Source organism: Dendrobates tinctorius, unplaced genomic scaffold (genome assembly GCF_039654945.1).
Source record: "Dendrobates tinctorius isolate UK_male_01 unplaced genomic scaffold, ASM3965494v1 ptg000026l, whole genome shotgun sequence".
In the NCBI taxonomy this organism is placed as follows: Eukaryota; Metazoa; Chordata; class Amphibia; order Anura; family Dendrobatidae; genus Dendrobates; species Dendrobates tinctorius.
In genome coordinates, this window is record NW_027361694.1 from 12,776,960 (window position 1) to 12,794,439 (window position 17,480).

A 17,480-nucleotide genomic window follows, 5' to 3' on the forward strand; every position below is an offset into this window, starting at 1 on the left:
CAGTGTAACGAATGGTGAAGAGCGAACACAACTGAGTAGCGATTAGCCAGATAGATGACCCTGGCTTCTGCATTAAGGATGGACTGGAGAGGGGAAAGTCGAGTAAGGGGAAGGCCAATTAATAAAGCATTGAAGTAGTCCAGGCAGGAGTGGATTGCAACAGTGAGGATTTTGGTTGTTTCCATGGTGAGAAAAGGGCGGCTTCTAGAGATGTTCTTTAGGTGTAAGCGGCCAAAGCAGGCAAGAGATTGTATATGGGAGGTGGAGAGTTTGGTGTCGAACATAATAACCAGGCAGCGCACCTGCTGCCGGGGTGTTATTATGGTGCCACCCATGGAGAGGAAAATGTCAGATTTAGGGAGGTTAGTAGACGGCGGGAGCAGAAGAAGTTCAGTTTTAGAGAGGTTGAGTTTCAGACAGAGTGCGGACATGATGTTGGAGACTGCAGACAGACAGTCACTGGCATTCTGTAGTACAGCGGGGGTAAGGTCAGGGGATGACGTGTATAGTTGTGTGTCATCAGCATAAAGATGGTACTGAAACTACATCTGCTGATGGTCTGTCCAATTGGGGCCGTGTAGAGTGAGAAGAGAAGGGGGCCAAGGACTGAGCCCTGAGGTACCCCAAAAATGAGAGGAAGAGGAGATGAAGTAGAGCCAGCGAACAAAACACTGGAGGAGCGGTCAGAAAGACAGGAAGAGAACCAGGAGAGCAGTGTCCTTAAAGCCTAGTGACTGGAGCCTAGAAAGTAGGAGACGGTGGTCAACAGTGTTGAAAGCTGCAGAAAGGTTGAGAAGAATGAGCAGAGAGTGGTTACCATTACATTTTGCTGTCAGAAAGTCATTGGTCACTTTGATGAGTGCAGTTTCTGTCGAATGTAGGAGGCGGAAGCCGGACTGTAAAGGGTCTAGGAGTGAATGAGTGGAGAAGTAACGGGTAAGGAAGGAGTAGACAAGGTGCTCCAAGTGTTTAGAGATGAAGGGGAGATTGGAAACTGGTCTGTAGTTGTTTGTGCAGGATGGGTTGATAGCGGGTTTCTTTAATAATGGAATAATGATAGTGTTTGAAAGAGGAGGGGAAAATGCCTGAGGAGAGGGAGACATTAAAGACTGCAGCTAGGTGAGTAGTGATGACTGGAGAGAGAGACTGGAGGAGATGTGAGGGAATGGGGTCAGTAGTGCATGTAGTCAGACAAGAAGAAGAGAGGAGCCTGGAGACTTCTTCTGTGATGGGATCTAATGTGGAAAGTGAGCCAGGGGAAATGCAGGGAGGGATGTGAGTCACAGCATGTGGTGGCTGGGAGAGGATTTCCTGACAGATATTATCTATTTAATATCTCTATAAAGTGGGCGGCCAGGTCATCAGCACAAATGTCTGTAATAGGGGCTTGTGCTTTTGGACTGAGGAGGGAGTGAAAGGTGTCAAAATGTTTCTTGGGGTTATTGGATAGTGAGATGATCAGGGTGGTGTAGTAGGTCTCTTTGGCGAGGTGAAGGGCAGAGTTATAGGTTCTTAACATACGGAGTGCTGACTCCTTGAGAAAGCCACATTGAAGAAACGTACGTTGGAGCTGGAGTTTTGGGGAGCCATTGATCACTGATAACTGGTATTTATAATCCTTCTTATATCTTCTATGCACTTTATTTCTGGTCTGTTCATTCTTTGCACTTTATGTAGACTATTTAGGGATTATTTATGATAATGTCATTTACCGTATTTTCCGCTTTGTAAGACACACTTTTTTTCCCCCAATATTGAGGGGAAAAAGGGGGTGCGTCTTACAAAGAGGATATACATTTGCGCTGCCACTGAGGGTACTTGCCGCGGCACTCTGTTCCCTGATGCTGCCGCTGCGCTGTCCGCCACCGCCGCGCTCCTGTCCCCCGGTGGTTTATTCCGCCCCACCGCCGCCGCCGCGCTCTGTCCCGTTCAGCGTGGGGGGGTCTCTGTCGCTCCATGCCTGCTTTCTTCCTGGAAAATGCCCGCCGTGCATGCGCAGACGGACATCTCGGCACTGAAATCTCGGGAGATGGAGATCTCCAGGCATGGAGCAACAGAGACCCCCCCACGCTGAACGGGACAGAGCGCGGCGGCGGCGGTGGGGCGGAAGAAACCACCGGGGGACAGGAGCGCGGCGGTGGCGGACAGCGCAGCGGCAGCATCAGGGCACAGAGTGCCGCGGCAAGTACCCTCAGAACGGGACAGAGCGCGGCGATGGCGGCAAACACTGGGGGATAGGAGCGTGGCGGTAAGAACCGGGGGACAGAGCGCGGTGGTGGCGGTAAGAACCGGGGGAGAGTGCGGCGGAGGTGGCAAGCAGGCACCGGGGGACAGCGTGGCGGTGGTGGCAAGCACTGGGGGATAGAGTGCGGCGGTGGTGGCAAGCAGGCACCGGGGGACAGAGCGTGGCGGTGGTGGCAAGCATCAGGGGACAGAGGGCGGCGGCAGTAACAGACACCGGCAGCGGCACGCTGCACATCAAAACACCCCCTCATCCCAGCAGCAATGTTCCACTCCGGCCTCCTCCATCACCACCCCTGGTAAGCAATAAGACGCATGGATTATAAGATGCACCACCATTTTATTAAAAATAAAGTTTTTTTCCTATTTTTCTCCTCAAAATTTGGGGTGCGTCTTATAATCCGGAGCGTCTTATAAAGCGAAAAATACGGTAATCATGGCTCCTAATCATGTTATTTAACTACTATCTCCTTGTACAATGGTATTTTATGATGTCTATTTTGTCGGTTTCTCCTTTGTTTTTAATATTGTGATGAATAAAATTATTTTAGTTTCCAAATTTTGGATATTTTTTAGTATATTCACTTCTTTGAGTAGGTGTTATAAAAACAGAGAAAGCTGCCGACCCGACGTGTGCACCTGGGGGAGCGGCCCGGGGGGGCATTTGCCTCCATGTCACCCGGCCCAGCCCGCCCCTGTAATAAGATGTCAGGATTTGGCTCAGAAGCTGATATACAACATATCAGGGCAAAGGGGAGAAGTCCATAAAAGTGACAATTCTTAGAATTGTGTTTCAGTAATCTTAGAAACATCTCACTGAAAAATATAAAAATACTGAAGAAGGAAACCTGTGGAAAACAAAATTTGTGTCCGTTTCAAATTGTCTCTTCAGAGAGGAAGAGTACTAGAACTCTAGTGCCACCTATTGAGAGTAGCAATCCTAAAAGTCAATGTTGACCCTTTAACGAGCCTTGTTACATGACTTAGGATAAAAGCCAAACCAGAATCTCAATTTGCAGACACTGTATTTTGGGGTACTGCCCCTTGTCAGTGCAAAGTGTGAGATCTGGTTTGGCTGTGTGAGAGGCGTCTGACCGATATCCAAGAAGTATCGTTTCTCCTTGTGGAGAATGACATGCTAAGCATGCCGAGATGAGGAGACTTAAAGCCGCAATGCTCCTCTGGGAAATATGCAAATTGTCTCTTCAGAGAGGAAGATGACTAGAACTCTAGTGCCACCTATTGGAATTAGCAATCCTAAAAGTCAATGTTGACCCTTTAACAAGCAAAAAGGGTCAACATTGACTTTTAGGATTGCTACTTCCAATAGGTGTTAGTTTCAAAACTTTCATCCACAACTGTACATCTCTCCACTTTTATATCACTATCAGGCTCTTTTAGGTTTGACTTTTATATATCCATTTATGTTGTCTGTATCTGATTTGAAAGAAGTTTTCTTTATGGAAGACTAAATTATAAAACAATATCATATTATTGCCATGTTTCTTACATACCCTAGGAAAAGTGGTGAACCGGTCTAACTCCTCCACGAAGCAGAACATCTGCAAACTGATCGCCGACATAACAATTAGGAGGCTGGCAGTGAACACCACCAGGCTTCCAAGTTTTTTACCAGGTCCAAATATTTTATACACAAAGTCTTCCAAAGCAGGAGAAATCTTGATAAGTCGGACAACTCTTAGCACCTGCAACGAGAAGAAGCATTGACATATTACTGAAAAATTCAGATGTTTCATTTTATTTTTTTCCTTGATGTTCTCTACAAACTGCTGCTCACAATAAATATTAGTTTTGCTTTGTAGGGAAATTAAGGCGAATATGAGAATAGAAAGTAATCCAAGTGGCAAAAAATGTCATGCTTGTCAGGGCGCATACCTGCTCTCATATGCATCAGCATAGAAACAAAAAAAAAACTAAAGCCTATATGCATAAATTAACATAAATCAATTTGAATCTACAGAAATGTTATTAAAATGTGAAAAGTTTGGATTAGTTGTATTTATCATTTGTTTTACTTAAGGAGATTGCACAGCCAAACTGTTGCATATGGATGTATAGAAGCATGCTAGTAAACTGAATTTATCCAAAACTATTCATCTCATATGTGTAGAACTGATGTTAGGTAAATTTCTTGGGGTTAATGCTAGTAAATACACTTAGTATAAAGAGTTTTATTATATAAAAAATTAGGAAATAACTAACAATGACAATTTCATAGCTTACATATGCTATGAAGTTTGTTGGTAGTGCTACTGACAGTGGATGGCTGCAAATGTCACACCCCAGTCAGCCAGGAGGAGCTTCTGCCCCAGTTGAATTAAGGCTGTGGAGAATGTCTAAGGCTGTGTGCATACAGTATGTTTTTGATGCGTTTTTTCTGCATGGGAAATGGGTTAAAAATGCTAGGGAATCATTATGCCAGCTAATTCAACAAGAATCCTGAAGTGCTGTGCACATGATCAGTAATTTACCATTGAGTATTTGCAGTGTTATTTTTCTGCAGCATGTCAAGTCTTTGTGAGGATTTTTAGTGTTTTTCACCCATTGACTTTAATTGAGTCATTCAAATCCGCAGCAAAAATGCAGGTATAAAAATGTTTGTGGATTTGCTGTGTATTTGCCAAGTTTTTACAGACTTCTTATGGTGTTTATCCACGGTGTCATCTGTGTGACAGTTTAGGAAACACTGGCGCGGCGGTGACTGCCGTCATTTCACTGTGGGGTCATGCTGTCAGATGTTATTGTGACCTCGCAGCCATGACCTACAGTAAAAAGCTTACAGTAGCTCAGCAGGCATCAGCTGATGAGAGACTATTATACCCATCAGGCTATGTCTGCTGTCACTGATAACAGTAATAGCAGGTGCCGCTGATGGGAGAAGTAGTCTCTCATCAGCCGCCGACTGTGCTCAAAGTTAAAATTAACAAATAAATCAAACATGTAAAATAGTTAAATACATATTCAAGTAAAAATAAAAAACACATTATATTCACCTAACACTAAAACACTGATGCCCTTGTCCCCTGTAAACAATCAAAAATAATTATTTATTAAACAACCATATACTCTCCTGTATGCCGTAGTCCACGTTGTCATGGTCTGCTGGATATATTCTGTTTGGAGTGTCTAGGGTTAAATCCAGATAGCCTCCTTTTGGTTTCTCTGAGGCTTGTTATAGCCTCTTTGTGGGGCCATGCTTTGTTGGTTATACTTTTGCCCTCGACTGAGTGTGTCGACCTCTGTGTGCCTGTGCCTTGTGCCTGTGTTCTAGCTTGCCTGTATGGTTCTGACCCGGTTCTGTCCCCACTGTGATTTTGCCTTTTGATTCTGTACTGTGTATCTGCTTCTCCGGCTTTCTGACTCCAGCTACGTCCCTGACTATTCTTGATTAGCCTGCTCCTTGTGTACCGCATTGCCTCTCTCATTTACTGACCTTGGCTTGTTTTGGATTTCATCTCCCTCTGGTGCCCCATCCTTTCCCTGGTGTCCTGCGGCCCCCTTTCCCCTCTCCTCTGCTCCAGGGTCCCTGTAACATCCTGCACCCATCTCCAGCAGCAGCATGCTAAGCCCCGCCTCCTGTGGTCACTTGCTGCAGGTCCTGTCAGTACACTCACAACCCAGCGTTCTGCTCACTCCAGCCCTGCTGTATCGCTGTCATCTTGCCCAGCACCCAGATGCTGTGAGTACAGCTGTCACAGGCCATCAGAGGCTCCGGACTCTTACTGTCAGGGCTACTTAAACCGCTGGCGGTTTCTCCTGACACATGTAATCCAAAGTGTCCCACGGCGATCTCAATTGTAGAACAATCACATCGGAGATAAGACTGCTCTAACTGGCCACCAGCTACACACTGGCACAGGAGCATCATCGCTCTCACAGTGTATAGCACTGAGCTCCTGTGAGAGATCACATGAGTTCAGCAGCTGATGAGCTCAGTTGATTTCACTTACGGCACCACCGCTGTGTGAGAACTTTTTTATGCAGTGGTGGTGCTGTAAGTGAGGTCACTGGAGCTCATCAGCTGATGAACTCTGGTGAATTTTCTCACTGCAGCTCAGCGCTACACACTGCAATAGTGACTTCATACTCCTGTGTCAGTGCGTAGCTGGCTGTCCTTGAGAGCAGTCACATCAGTGACATCAGTAAAAATTTGAGGCCAAAATAACATTTTTGTGGGGAAAATTAATCTAAATACATTCCTTGAGGGGTCTAGTTTCCAAAATGGGGTCACTTGTAGGGGGGGGAAATCCACTGTTTAGGGCTTCAAGGGCTCTCCAAAAGGGACATGACATCCGCTAATGATTCCAGGAAATGTTACATTCAAAAAGTGAAATGACACATCTTCCTGAGCCCTGCCGTGCACCCAAACAGTAGTTTTCTCCTTCATATGGGGTATCTGTGTACTCAGGAGAAATTGCACTACAAATTGTGTGGTGCAATTTCTTCTGTTACCCTTATGAAAATGCAACATTTGGGGACAAAATAACATTTTTGTGGGGAAAATGTGATTTTTTAATTTTCATGGCTCAACGTTATAAACTTATGTGAAGTACCTGGTGGCTCAAGGTGCTCATCACACATCTAAATACATTACTTTAGGGGTCTATTTTGCAAAATGGTGTTACTTGTGGTGGATTTTCACTGTTTAGGCACATCAGAGGTTCTCCAAATGCGACATGGCGTCCGCAAATTGTTCCAGCAAATGTTACATTCAAAAGGTCAATATACGCTCCTTCACTTCTGAGCCCTGCTGTGTGCCCAAACAGTAGTTTTACCCCTGATATGGAGTATCGGCATACTCAGGAGAAATTGCACAACAAATTGTATGGTGAAATTTCTCCTGTTACCCTTAAGAAAATGCAACATTTGGGGCTAAAAACATATTTGTGGTGAAAATGAGATTTTTTTTATTTTCATGGCTCAACATTATAAACTTGTGTAAAGCACCTGAGGGTTCAATGTGCTCACTACTCATCTAGATTAGTTACGAGAGCGGTCTAGTTTTCAAAATGGTGTTACTTGTGGGGGATTTTCACTGTTTAGGCGCATCACAGGTTCACCAAATGCGACATGATGTCTGTCAATTGTTCCAGCAAATGTTGCATTCAAAAAGTCAAATGGCGCTGCTTCACTTCCGATCTCTGCCATGTGCCCATACAGTGTTTTTTCCCTCATAGGTGGTATTGGCATGCTCAAGAGAAATTGCACAACAAATTTTGGAGTCCATTTTTTCCTGTTACCCTTGTCAAAATAAAAAATGTTGGATCTGAAGTAAATTTTTTGTGCAAAAAAGTTAAATGTTGATTTTTTTTCACATTCCAAAAATTCCTGTGAAGCACCTAAAGGGTTAATAAACTTCTTGAATGTGTTTTTGAGCACCTTCAGGGGTGATGTTTTTAGAATGATGTCACTTTTGGGTATGGGTATTTTCTATCATATAGACCCCTCTAAGTGACTTCAAATGTGATGTGGTCCCTAAAAAATGGTTCTGTAAATTTTGTTGGAAAAATGAAAAATTGCTGGTCAACTTTTAACCCTTATAACTTTATTCCTTTCAAAATTGTGCTGATGTATAGTAGACATGTGGGAAATGTTATTTATTAACTATTTTGTGCCACATATCTGTGTGATTTAAGGGCAGGAGACATTTTTGCCAAATTTCCATTTTTTCCACAAATAAACGCAAGTTATATAAAATAAATTTTACCACTATCATGAAGTACAATATGCCACTAAAAAAAATCTCATAATCACTGGGATCCGTTGAAGCATTCCAAAGTTATTGTCTCATAAAATGACAGTGGTCAGAATTGTAAAAACTGGACTGGTCACTAACCTTCGGGGGTCAAGGGATTAAAGTGAGAGCTGACTGATGTACACATCCTTATCGGCCAGACCTAGGCAAGCTGTGACTTGCGGGCCACATACAGCCCTAGGTTGCTGTTCCTGTCCAGCCCATAGACAAACCAGGGTACACAAAGGGCTAGAAATCAAATGCAACATGACAGTGAAGTACCAGCATTGCAGTGTTCAACTAGCCTGCTTAGATGAGTAGACATGACCCTTACTTGCAGGAAAGGAGCACGTGACAATGGAGAACCAAGAGAAAGGCAGAAGAATTGTGAGCGAGAGATGAGAGCAAGAATGTGAACAAGACAAACAGCAGAGTAGGATAAAGAGAGCCAAATTAATATATAAATAAAGAGAGGGACCAGGGCAGATATCAAAGCCATTGGACTGATCATAGTATGGATCGGGGCAAATCAGAGTACATCTACTGTATGTCTATATTATCTATGTTTAACACTGTACTATCTATATTTAACACTGAATAATAGAGCAGTATGAATTACTGCTTTTTATCAAGTTTATAAAAAGCAGAAAATTATAAGGTTATGATTAACTGCTACAGGTAGGAATACATGTTACAATAAACACTATCATTACATGTATTAGCAGTAGCAGCTGTTGATTATACTCTATTTTATGGATTATAAGACGCACTTTTCACCCCAAATTTGAGAGGAATATGGGGGTGTGTATTATAATCTGAATGTAGCTTGTTGACGGGGGTGGCTGCGGTGAAGCATGGTCCCAGGAGGTAGGGTCACTGCTGCAGGAAGCTGGCAGTGGCAGCAAGAGTGTGAAGATGCTGCAGGCCCCAGGTTGAAAGGAGGGGACGTTTGGTGGTGGGAGGCTGTGGCGGGACCTGCGCTTTCACAAAAAGTCAGCGGAGTCCCAGCATTTCCCATCATTTTCACTGCTGTGAACTTTGGAAAAATCTCCACTCCCAAGATCTCAATCTGCACAGGTGCCATCTCCCGTGGTCATTTTCCTGAAGTCCATCTCAGTGAAAACAATGGGAGGTGCACCAATATTTTCTGAAAGCCAGGAGCCAGCAGCAGCCTGGCACCGCCAAACACCCCCTCCTCCCAGTCTGGAGCCTGTAGCATCGCCCCACTCTAGCTGCCTCCACCAGCTTACTGCAGCAGAAACGCTGCCTCCTGAGACTCTACACCGCAGCTGCCCCATTTCCCCCCCCCGGAGAAGCTACCGTAAACTATCAGATGTACCACTATTTTATTAAAAACAATGTTTCCCTATCTTCCTCTCCAAAATTTAGGAGGCGTCTTCTGGTCTAGTGCCTCTTATAATCTGCAAAATATGATAATTCTTCTCAATATTAAACTATTTATTATATTATATTCATATTAAATGTAAGTGATATTAAAACTCAATCTTACTGTTGTTGTAAAATGTTGATGATACAAATACAGTAATATTGAGCAGAACTAAGTTTAGTCTATTGGTTAAGCCCTGCAAAACAATCAAGGTATCTCACATGGCTCCTCGGGAAAATGAATTGCCCACCCCTCCTTACATGGCATGTGGACATGGGTTGTGGTTTTAAAACTTTCAAATGATTTGGCCTAAGAATAAATGTATAAAAACAAGGTGCAACGCTTTTACATGTACCTGAAAGTATGTAAACTGGGAGTGATAGAGAACTGGATAAATATGAAGAGTTGTTCCAACTACAAGAAGCAGTTCAAACTTGTGAAGAGAAGAGCTAATGTAGCCTGTAAATCCTAAGCACCAAATCTTCAGCAGAGCTTCCAGGTCAAAAAGGAAAGTAAACGCCACCTGTGAAGGAAACAAGAAACATCACTACTCAATAGTCTACCCATCAAAACTCAGTGCTGGAGAACTGTATTCCCAAGTGTTTCCCAGGGACAAATGGAAAATAATGATGTACATAGAGTCTTCCAATACTCTAGCATTTCTCAGCCAACTACTACAGTATGGACATCCCACTGCTAGTCCAATGAACTTCATTCTATATTCACAATATGATCATTGCAGTCATCTAAATTGATTACTCACAGTTTCTCAACAGGGAATAACAGTGCTGAACTGTTACATATATAGCCTTTCTTAAAGGGAACCTGTCTTCAGGATTTTATACTCTAAACTAATGACATGTATGTTAAGGTGTTTTAATGTTTATTAAATCCTTAATTTGCTTGTAGAAAACAGTTTTGCTGTTTTACAGAAATAAATAGTTAAAATTGTTAATGAGGTGCATATGCAGTAGGGTTGGCTGTTGCACTCACAGCTCTCATGAGATCTCTTCCTATTCCCCACCCGCAGCCTGCCTCCTATGTCTGAGTGATTTCTGACCAGAGCTGTCATTGCCTGTGGCGGTGAATGCGCTTTAAGGTCCACGTGACATCACAAGACTCAGTTAGGCGATATGCACAAGTGACACCCCCAGGCACTAACAGTACTGGAAAGAGATATTGGTAGAGAAAGCAGTTTACTAAAATAAGAGTCACTTGTTACTCAGGCGTAAGACATGGGCATCAGGCAGGGAATAGGGAGAGAGACAGGGGTGGACATATCAATGGTGCCACCTGTGTAACAGCACACAAGGACCCAAGAGGTAAGAGGGCCCATTTCCTCCTGTTAAACAGGTTTAATTGTGCTTTATCATCAGCTATTCGACTGCAAAGGGCCCATATATTGTTCTTGCACAGGGGCCCTCTTCTGCCTGTGTCCGCCAGTGGAGAGAGGTCAAGAGATCTTGGTAGGGAAAGCTACAGGTGTGGCTCATTAGCATTCAAATTCAATGTATTTCTCTAAAATATCAAGACTGTTTTCTACAAGCAAGGTAAGCATGTAATAAACATAAAAGCACCCTTTACATACATGCAATTAGTTTTGGATATACAATCCTGACAACAGATTTCCTTTAAACTAAAACACAAGAAAGATAACTAGATGCAGATCATCATCTCTTAACACAATAATAGATTTTGAGTTTTCATAGTTTGATGTCAAGTTACATTTTTCTGCATTGGGATATGTTTCTGCATCGGATTATCTTTGTCATTTTAAGAAAAGTCTCATGTATGAGATAAAAGTCACAGTGCTAAACAGCAAGTTATACTAAAATGCTGGTCATTACTGATCAGATCTTCATGCAGCGCAAATAAGACATTTGGCTACAGGGAATGACACTGCACACACTATGTATGATGATGCTCTTAGTCTTTACAGCTAAGCCTTTTCTACTGGGTCTCAGTTTACCTAAGATTACCATAGGGTCCTAAGGAAGTGGAGATTTTGTTCAGATGACTAAGGGTCATACATCTATGTATTGACACCCCTGCAATTCTGTCAGATAATACTCAGTTTCTTCCTGAAAATGATTGCAATCACAAATTCTTTTGTATTATTATCTTCATTTAATTTGTCTTAAATGAAAAAGCACAAAAGAGAATGAAGCAAAAAGCAAAACATTGATCATTTCACACAAAACTCCAAAAATGGGCCAGACAAAAGTATTGGCACCCTCAGCCTAATACTTTGTTGCACAACCTTTAGCCAAAATAACTGCGACCAACCGCTTCCGGTAACCATCAATGAGTTTCTTACAATGCTCTTCTGGAATTTTAGACCATTCTTCTGTGGCAAACTGCTCCAGATCCCTGATAATTGAAGGGTGCCTTCTCCAAACTGCCATTTTTAGATCTCTCCACAGGTGTTCTATGGGATTCAGGTCTGGACTCATTGCTGGCCACCTTAGAAGTCTCCAGTGCTTTCTCTCAAACCATTTTCTAGTGCTTTTTGAAGTGTGTTTTGGGTCATTGTCCTGCTGGAAGACCCATGACCTCTGAGGGAAACCCAGCTTTCTCACACTGGGCCCTACATTATGCTGCAAAATTTGTTGGTAGTCTTCAGACTTCATAATGCCATGCACACGGTCAAGCAGTCCAGTGCCAGAGGCAGCAAAGCAACTGCAAAACACCAGGGAACCTCCACCATGTTTGACTGTAGGGACCGTGTTTTTTTCTTTGAATGCCTCTTTTTTTCTCCTGTAAACTCTATGTTGATGACTTTGCCCAAAAAGCTCTACTTTTGTCTCATCTGACCAGAGAAGATTCTTTCAAAATGTTTTAGGCTTTTTCAGGTAAGTTTTGGCAAACTCCAGCCTGGCTTTTTTATGTCTCGGGGTAAGAAGTGGGGTCTTCCTTGGTCTCCTACCATACAGTCCCTTTTCATTCAGACGCCGACAGATAGTACGGGTTGACACTGTTGTACCCTCGGACTGCAGGGCAGCTTGAACTTGTTTGGATGTTAGTCGAGGTTCTTTGTCCAACATCCGCACAATCTTGCGTTGAAATCTCTTGTCAATTTTTCTTTTCCGTCCATATCTAGGGAGGTTAGCCACAGTGCCATGGGCTTTAAACTTCTTGATGACACTGCGCACAGTAGACACAGGAACATTCAGGTCTTTGGAGGTGGACTTGTAGCCTTGAGATTGCTCATGCTTCCTCACAATGTGGTTTCTCAAGTCCTCAGACAGTTCTTTGGTCTTCTTTCTTTTCTCCATGCTCAATGTGGTACACACAAGGACACAGGACAGAGGTTGAGTCAACTTTAATCCATGTCAGCTGGCTGCAAGTGTGATTTAGTTATTGCCAACACCTGTTAGGTGTCACAGGTAAGCTACAGGTGCTGTTAATTACACAAATTAGGGAAGCATCACATGATTTTTCGAACAGTGCCATTACTTTTGTCTACCCTCTTTTTTATGTTTGGTGTGGAATTATATCCAATTTGGCTTTAGGACAATTCTTTTTGTGTTTTTTCATTTAAGACAAATTAAATGAAGATAATAATAACAAAGAATTTGTGTTTGCAATCATTTTCAGGAAGAAACTGAGTATTATCTGACAGAATTGCAGAGGTGTCAATACTTTTGACCACAACTGTATAAATAAATCCTAATATTACAGCTGCAAGTCGCTTGGGGTATGTCTCTATCAGTTTTGCACATCGAGAGACTGAAATTCTTGCCCATTCTTCCTTGGCAAACAGCTCGACCTCAGTGAGGTTTGATGGAGATCGTTTGTGAACAACAGTTTTCAGCTCTTTCCACAGATTCTCGATTGGATTCAGGTCTGGACTTTGATTTGGCCATTCTAACACCTGGATACGTTTATTTGTGTAACATTCCATTGTAGATTTTGCTTTATGTTTGGGATCATTGTCTTGTTGGAAGACAAATCTCCGTCACAGTCTCAGGTCTTTTGCAGACTCCAACAGGTTTTCTTCAAGAATGGTCCTGTATTTGGCTCCATCCATCTTCCCATCAATTTTAACCATCTTCCCTATCCCTGCTGAAGAAAAGTAGGCCCAAACCATGATGCTGCCACCACCATGTTTGACAGTGGGGAGGGTGTGTTCAGGGTGATGAGCTGTATTGCCTTTACGCCAAACATATAGTTTGGCATTGTTGCCAAAAAGTTCGATTTTGGTTTCATCTGACCAGAGCACCTTCTTCCACATGTTTGCTGTGTCTCCCAGGTGGCTTGTTGCAAACTTTTAAACTACACTTTTTATTGATATCTTTGAGACATGGCTTTCTTTTTGCCACTCTTCCATAAAGGCCAGATTTGTGCAGGGTACGACTGATTGTTGTCCTATGGACAGACTGTCCCACCTCAGCTGTAGATCTCTGCAGTTCATCCAGAGTGATCATGGGCCACTTGGCTGCATCTCTGATGAGTCTTCTCCTTGTTTGAGATTAAAGTTTAGAGGGATGGCCGGGTCTTGGTAGATTTGCAGTGGTCTGATACTCCTTCCATTTCAAAATGATCGCTTGCACAGTGCTCCTTGGGATGTTTAAAGTTTTGGAAATCATTTTGTATCCAAATCCAGCTTTAAACTTCTCAACAACAGTATCACAGACCTGCCTGTTGTGTTCCTTGGTCTTCATGATGCTCTCTGTGCTTCAAACAGAACCCTGAGACTATCACAGAGCAGGTGCATTTATATGGAGACTTGATTACACACAGGTGGATTATATTTATCATCAATAGTCATTTAGGACAGCACAACATTGGATCATTCAGAGATCCACAATGGACTTCTAGAGAGAGTTTGCTGCACTGAAAGTAAAGGGGCCGAATAATATTGCACGCTCCAATTTTCAGTTTTTGAATTTCCCCAAAATTTAAAATAACCAATAAATTTTGTTCAAAATCACAATTGTTTTCCACTTGTTGATTCTTCACCAAAAATTTACATTTGTTATCTTTATGTTTGAAGCATGATATGTGGGAAAAGACTGAAAAGTTCCAGGGGGCTGAATATTTTCACAAGGCACTGTATATATCTTCATTGCATGTTCTCAGCATGACCTGTGATTGGTGCAGATATATATAATTTAAAGATCTTTAAATCTGATCAATGTGTGGCCATATCATGAGTTAATATTTCTATCATATTAGCATTATATAACAGTTATAATATAAAATTGTTTTTTCATCACTTCTTTGTTAAAGGGTTATTCTCATGTTGTCTCTTGAGCAGCTCACAGATTTCCGGTCTCATCACTTACTCGTTTCTGGCAGGGTGGGCACTCCTCTTTGAGTGACAGGTCTGGTAAGTACTAGAGCTGTAGAGCTAGAGGAATAAAGCTAAGCACAAGCTCTGCTATAACACATTTGGCTATCAGTGGTTTGTTATGGGGTGTACATTGCTATCACTGCATTTACACATAGAAAAAACAAGGCATTTGAACAGGCACAGGGATCAGGACAGTGATAGCCCACCCTGATTAAGAAACCTGTTCTGGCACTGCCACCAAGAATTTGATTCCTCGGCTATGGAAACAAGAGAAATTGCTTTCACGTTCTAGATTTGTTGCGGAACTCAATGACATCTATAGAATGGAACAAATGATAGATCAAGTAAGGGAGCTCCTGACAAAGCCTACAACACTTGGGCTCCCTGGATCGCATTTAGGGAACCTCCAGAACTAGATATGTGACTATCTGGATCTTAATTACCCACCCATGACTAGAATACACACCTTCACAGCACAGCTAAACTAATTTTAACTCACTCCACCCACATAGAACCAATCAATAAAGACTTTGCTTCCTTTTCTTGCCTGTTTGGAGGTGTGGGTCTGCTTGATGGAAAGATTCAAATTCCCTGATTCCTGCCACAGATAATTTTTTCCTCCCCCCCTTTTTTTCATTTATTTCTCTTCTTCTTCTCTCTTCTCTCTTTCTTTTCCTCTTACTTCTCTCTTCTTTCCTACCTGAAACTGTGTTTTTATGCATTTCATGAGTAATCACAGTGGGGACTTGCTGTTGATGTTTCATAAACTTTCTCTATTTGATTGTAACGACATTAACAACCAGCTTTAATGAATAGAAGGCGTTCCAATCCTTGTGGTAAATCTTGTTACTGAATCTAATTTACTATAAATTACATGTTATTAATAACTACATGTTCGCGATCAAGTTATATTTCTGTTTACGTTTAAGAATGTATTTCTGCACTGTCCATTCAATGTCAACCTAATAAAGTTGATTAATCGAAGAAACCTGTTCTGGGAGAAGTGGATACTTGTGACTAGTGAATTTGCAAGACTTATAACAGTAGCTAAGAGGGAGGTGAGCAGCTAACTGCACTATAGAAATCAATGAGTTGGAGAGAGTGGCTAGGGTATTAAGAGTTAACGCCTCTCTTGGAATGCAGCTACTACACACTGTTGGCTAGGGTCTGGGTAGGCACAGAATTGCTGAACTCCATGGAAACAAACTGTACACTTAGAACAATAACAGCTCTCCTTGCAGGAAAATGACAACAGATATAAAAGCAAGTCAATTGCAAATTTGCTTATTTTATGTAATAATAATAATACTCCTTTAAACATATTGAGTTCAGGAAGCTAAATTAGGTTACATAAAAACAGGACATAGTTTTAGGCAGATTTAAATGACTATTACATAGGGAAAGCATCCACATCACATAGAGAATGTTCATGCATGAAGTACTTATGTGGTGACTAGAGTTGAGCGAAACGGGTCGAAAAATTTCAAAAGTCGCCGACTTTTGGCAAAGTCGGGTTTCATGAAACGAAACCCGATCCTAGGATGAGGTCGGCCACGAGGTCGGCGACTTACGCGCCAAAGTCGCGTTTCAAAAGTTTGTTTTGCACTCTTTTTCAGCCAATCAGGATCCACGGACACTGTGGGCAACATGATGACATAGGCAGGGGTCACCACCATCTTTCAGAAGGGCATGCAAGTGATTGGCTTGCTTTGGTGGGCGTCACAGGGGGTATAAAAGGGCGTGCACGCCGACCGCCATCTTACTTCTGTCGATCTCAGTATAGGGAGAGGTTGCTGCTGATTCTGTAGGGAGAGCGTTAGGCAGGGAAGAAGACAAAAAAACTGCTTCTGCTGCTAGCGATTTGGCCTGCACAACACACCAGTCACTGTGTGTGCAGTGCAAGGGGAGGCTATATAGTGGTGTATCAGTGGTGTTGGTTGTTGGGCTGCCTTCTAAGGCTTCCTGACATTCCTGCATTGCTGTTTACCCACTGCTCCGCAAACTGCTTTTTTAAAAGCAATCCCAATTTTTTTTTTTTGTCCTGCTGAGAAGAAAAAAAAACTGCTTCTGCTGCTAGCGATTTGGCCTGCACAACACACCAGTCACTGTGTGTGCAGTGCAAGGGGAGGCTATATTGTGGTGTATCAGTGGTGTTGGTTGTTGGGCTGCCTTTTAAGGCTTCCTGACAGGCTGGCATTGCTGTTTACCCACTGCTCTGCAAACTGCTTTTTTAAAAGCAATCCAATCTCCCTTATCCTCTAGTCACTTTTGTCACAGCTGTGCCATCGAGCCTGTGACATAGCGCTCAGATATCAGTGGGCCTCACACAATCCAAAAGTGTCCAGTGTCCACAAGTGTGTGCAGAAATTCAAAATCTCCCTTATCCTCTCGTCACTTTTGTCACAGCTGTGCCATCGAGCCTGTGACATAGCGCTCAGATATCAGTGGCCCTCACACAATCCAAAAGTGTCCAGTGTCCACAAGTGTCTGCAGAAATTCAAAATCTCCCTTATCCTCTAGTCACTTTGGTCACAGCTGTGCCATCGAGCCTGTCACATAGCGCTCAGATATTCATTGGGCCTCACACAATCCAAAAGTGTCCAGTGTCCACAAGTGTGTGCAGAAATTCAAAATCTCCCTTATCCTCTAGTCACTTTGGTCACAGCTGTGCCATCGAGCCTGTCACATAGCGCTCAGATATTCATTGGGCCTCACACAATCCAAAAGTGTCCAGTGTCCACAAGTGTGTGCAGAAATTCAAAATCTCCCTTATCCTCTAGTCACTTTGGTCACAGCTGTGC

General features: G+C 42.7%; 1 protein-coding gene across 4 annotated transcripts in view; it reads right to left on the reverse strand.

Annotated features, from left to right (window-relative positions):
- The window catches only part of NALCN (sodium leak channel, non-selective), an 871,910-nt gene that overhangs the window by 442,930 nt on the left and 411,500 nt on the right, over nucleotides 1-17,480 (reverse strand). For all 4 annotated transcript variants that reach the window (XM_073569511.1, XM_073569510.1, XM_073569508.1 and 1 more), the window contains 2 exons: nucleotides 9,739-9,906; nucleotides 3,756-3,947 (listed from right to left, as the gene is read on the reverse strand). In XM_073569511.1, coding sequence (XP_073425612.1) covers nucleotides 3,756-3,947; nucleotides 9,739-9,906 — 360 coding nt within the window. The remainder of the gene's footprint in view (nucleotides 1-3,755; nucleotides 3,948-9,738; nucleotides 9,907-17,480) is intronic.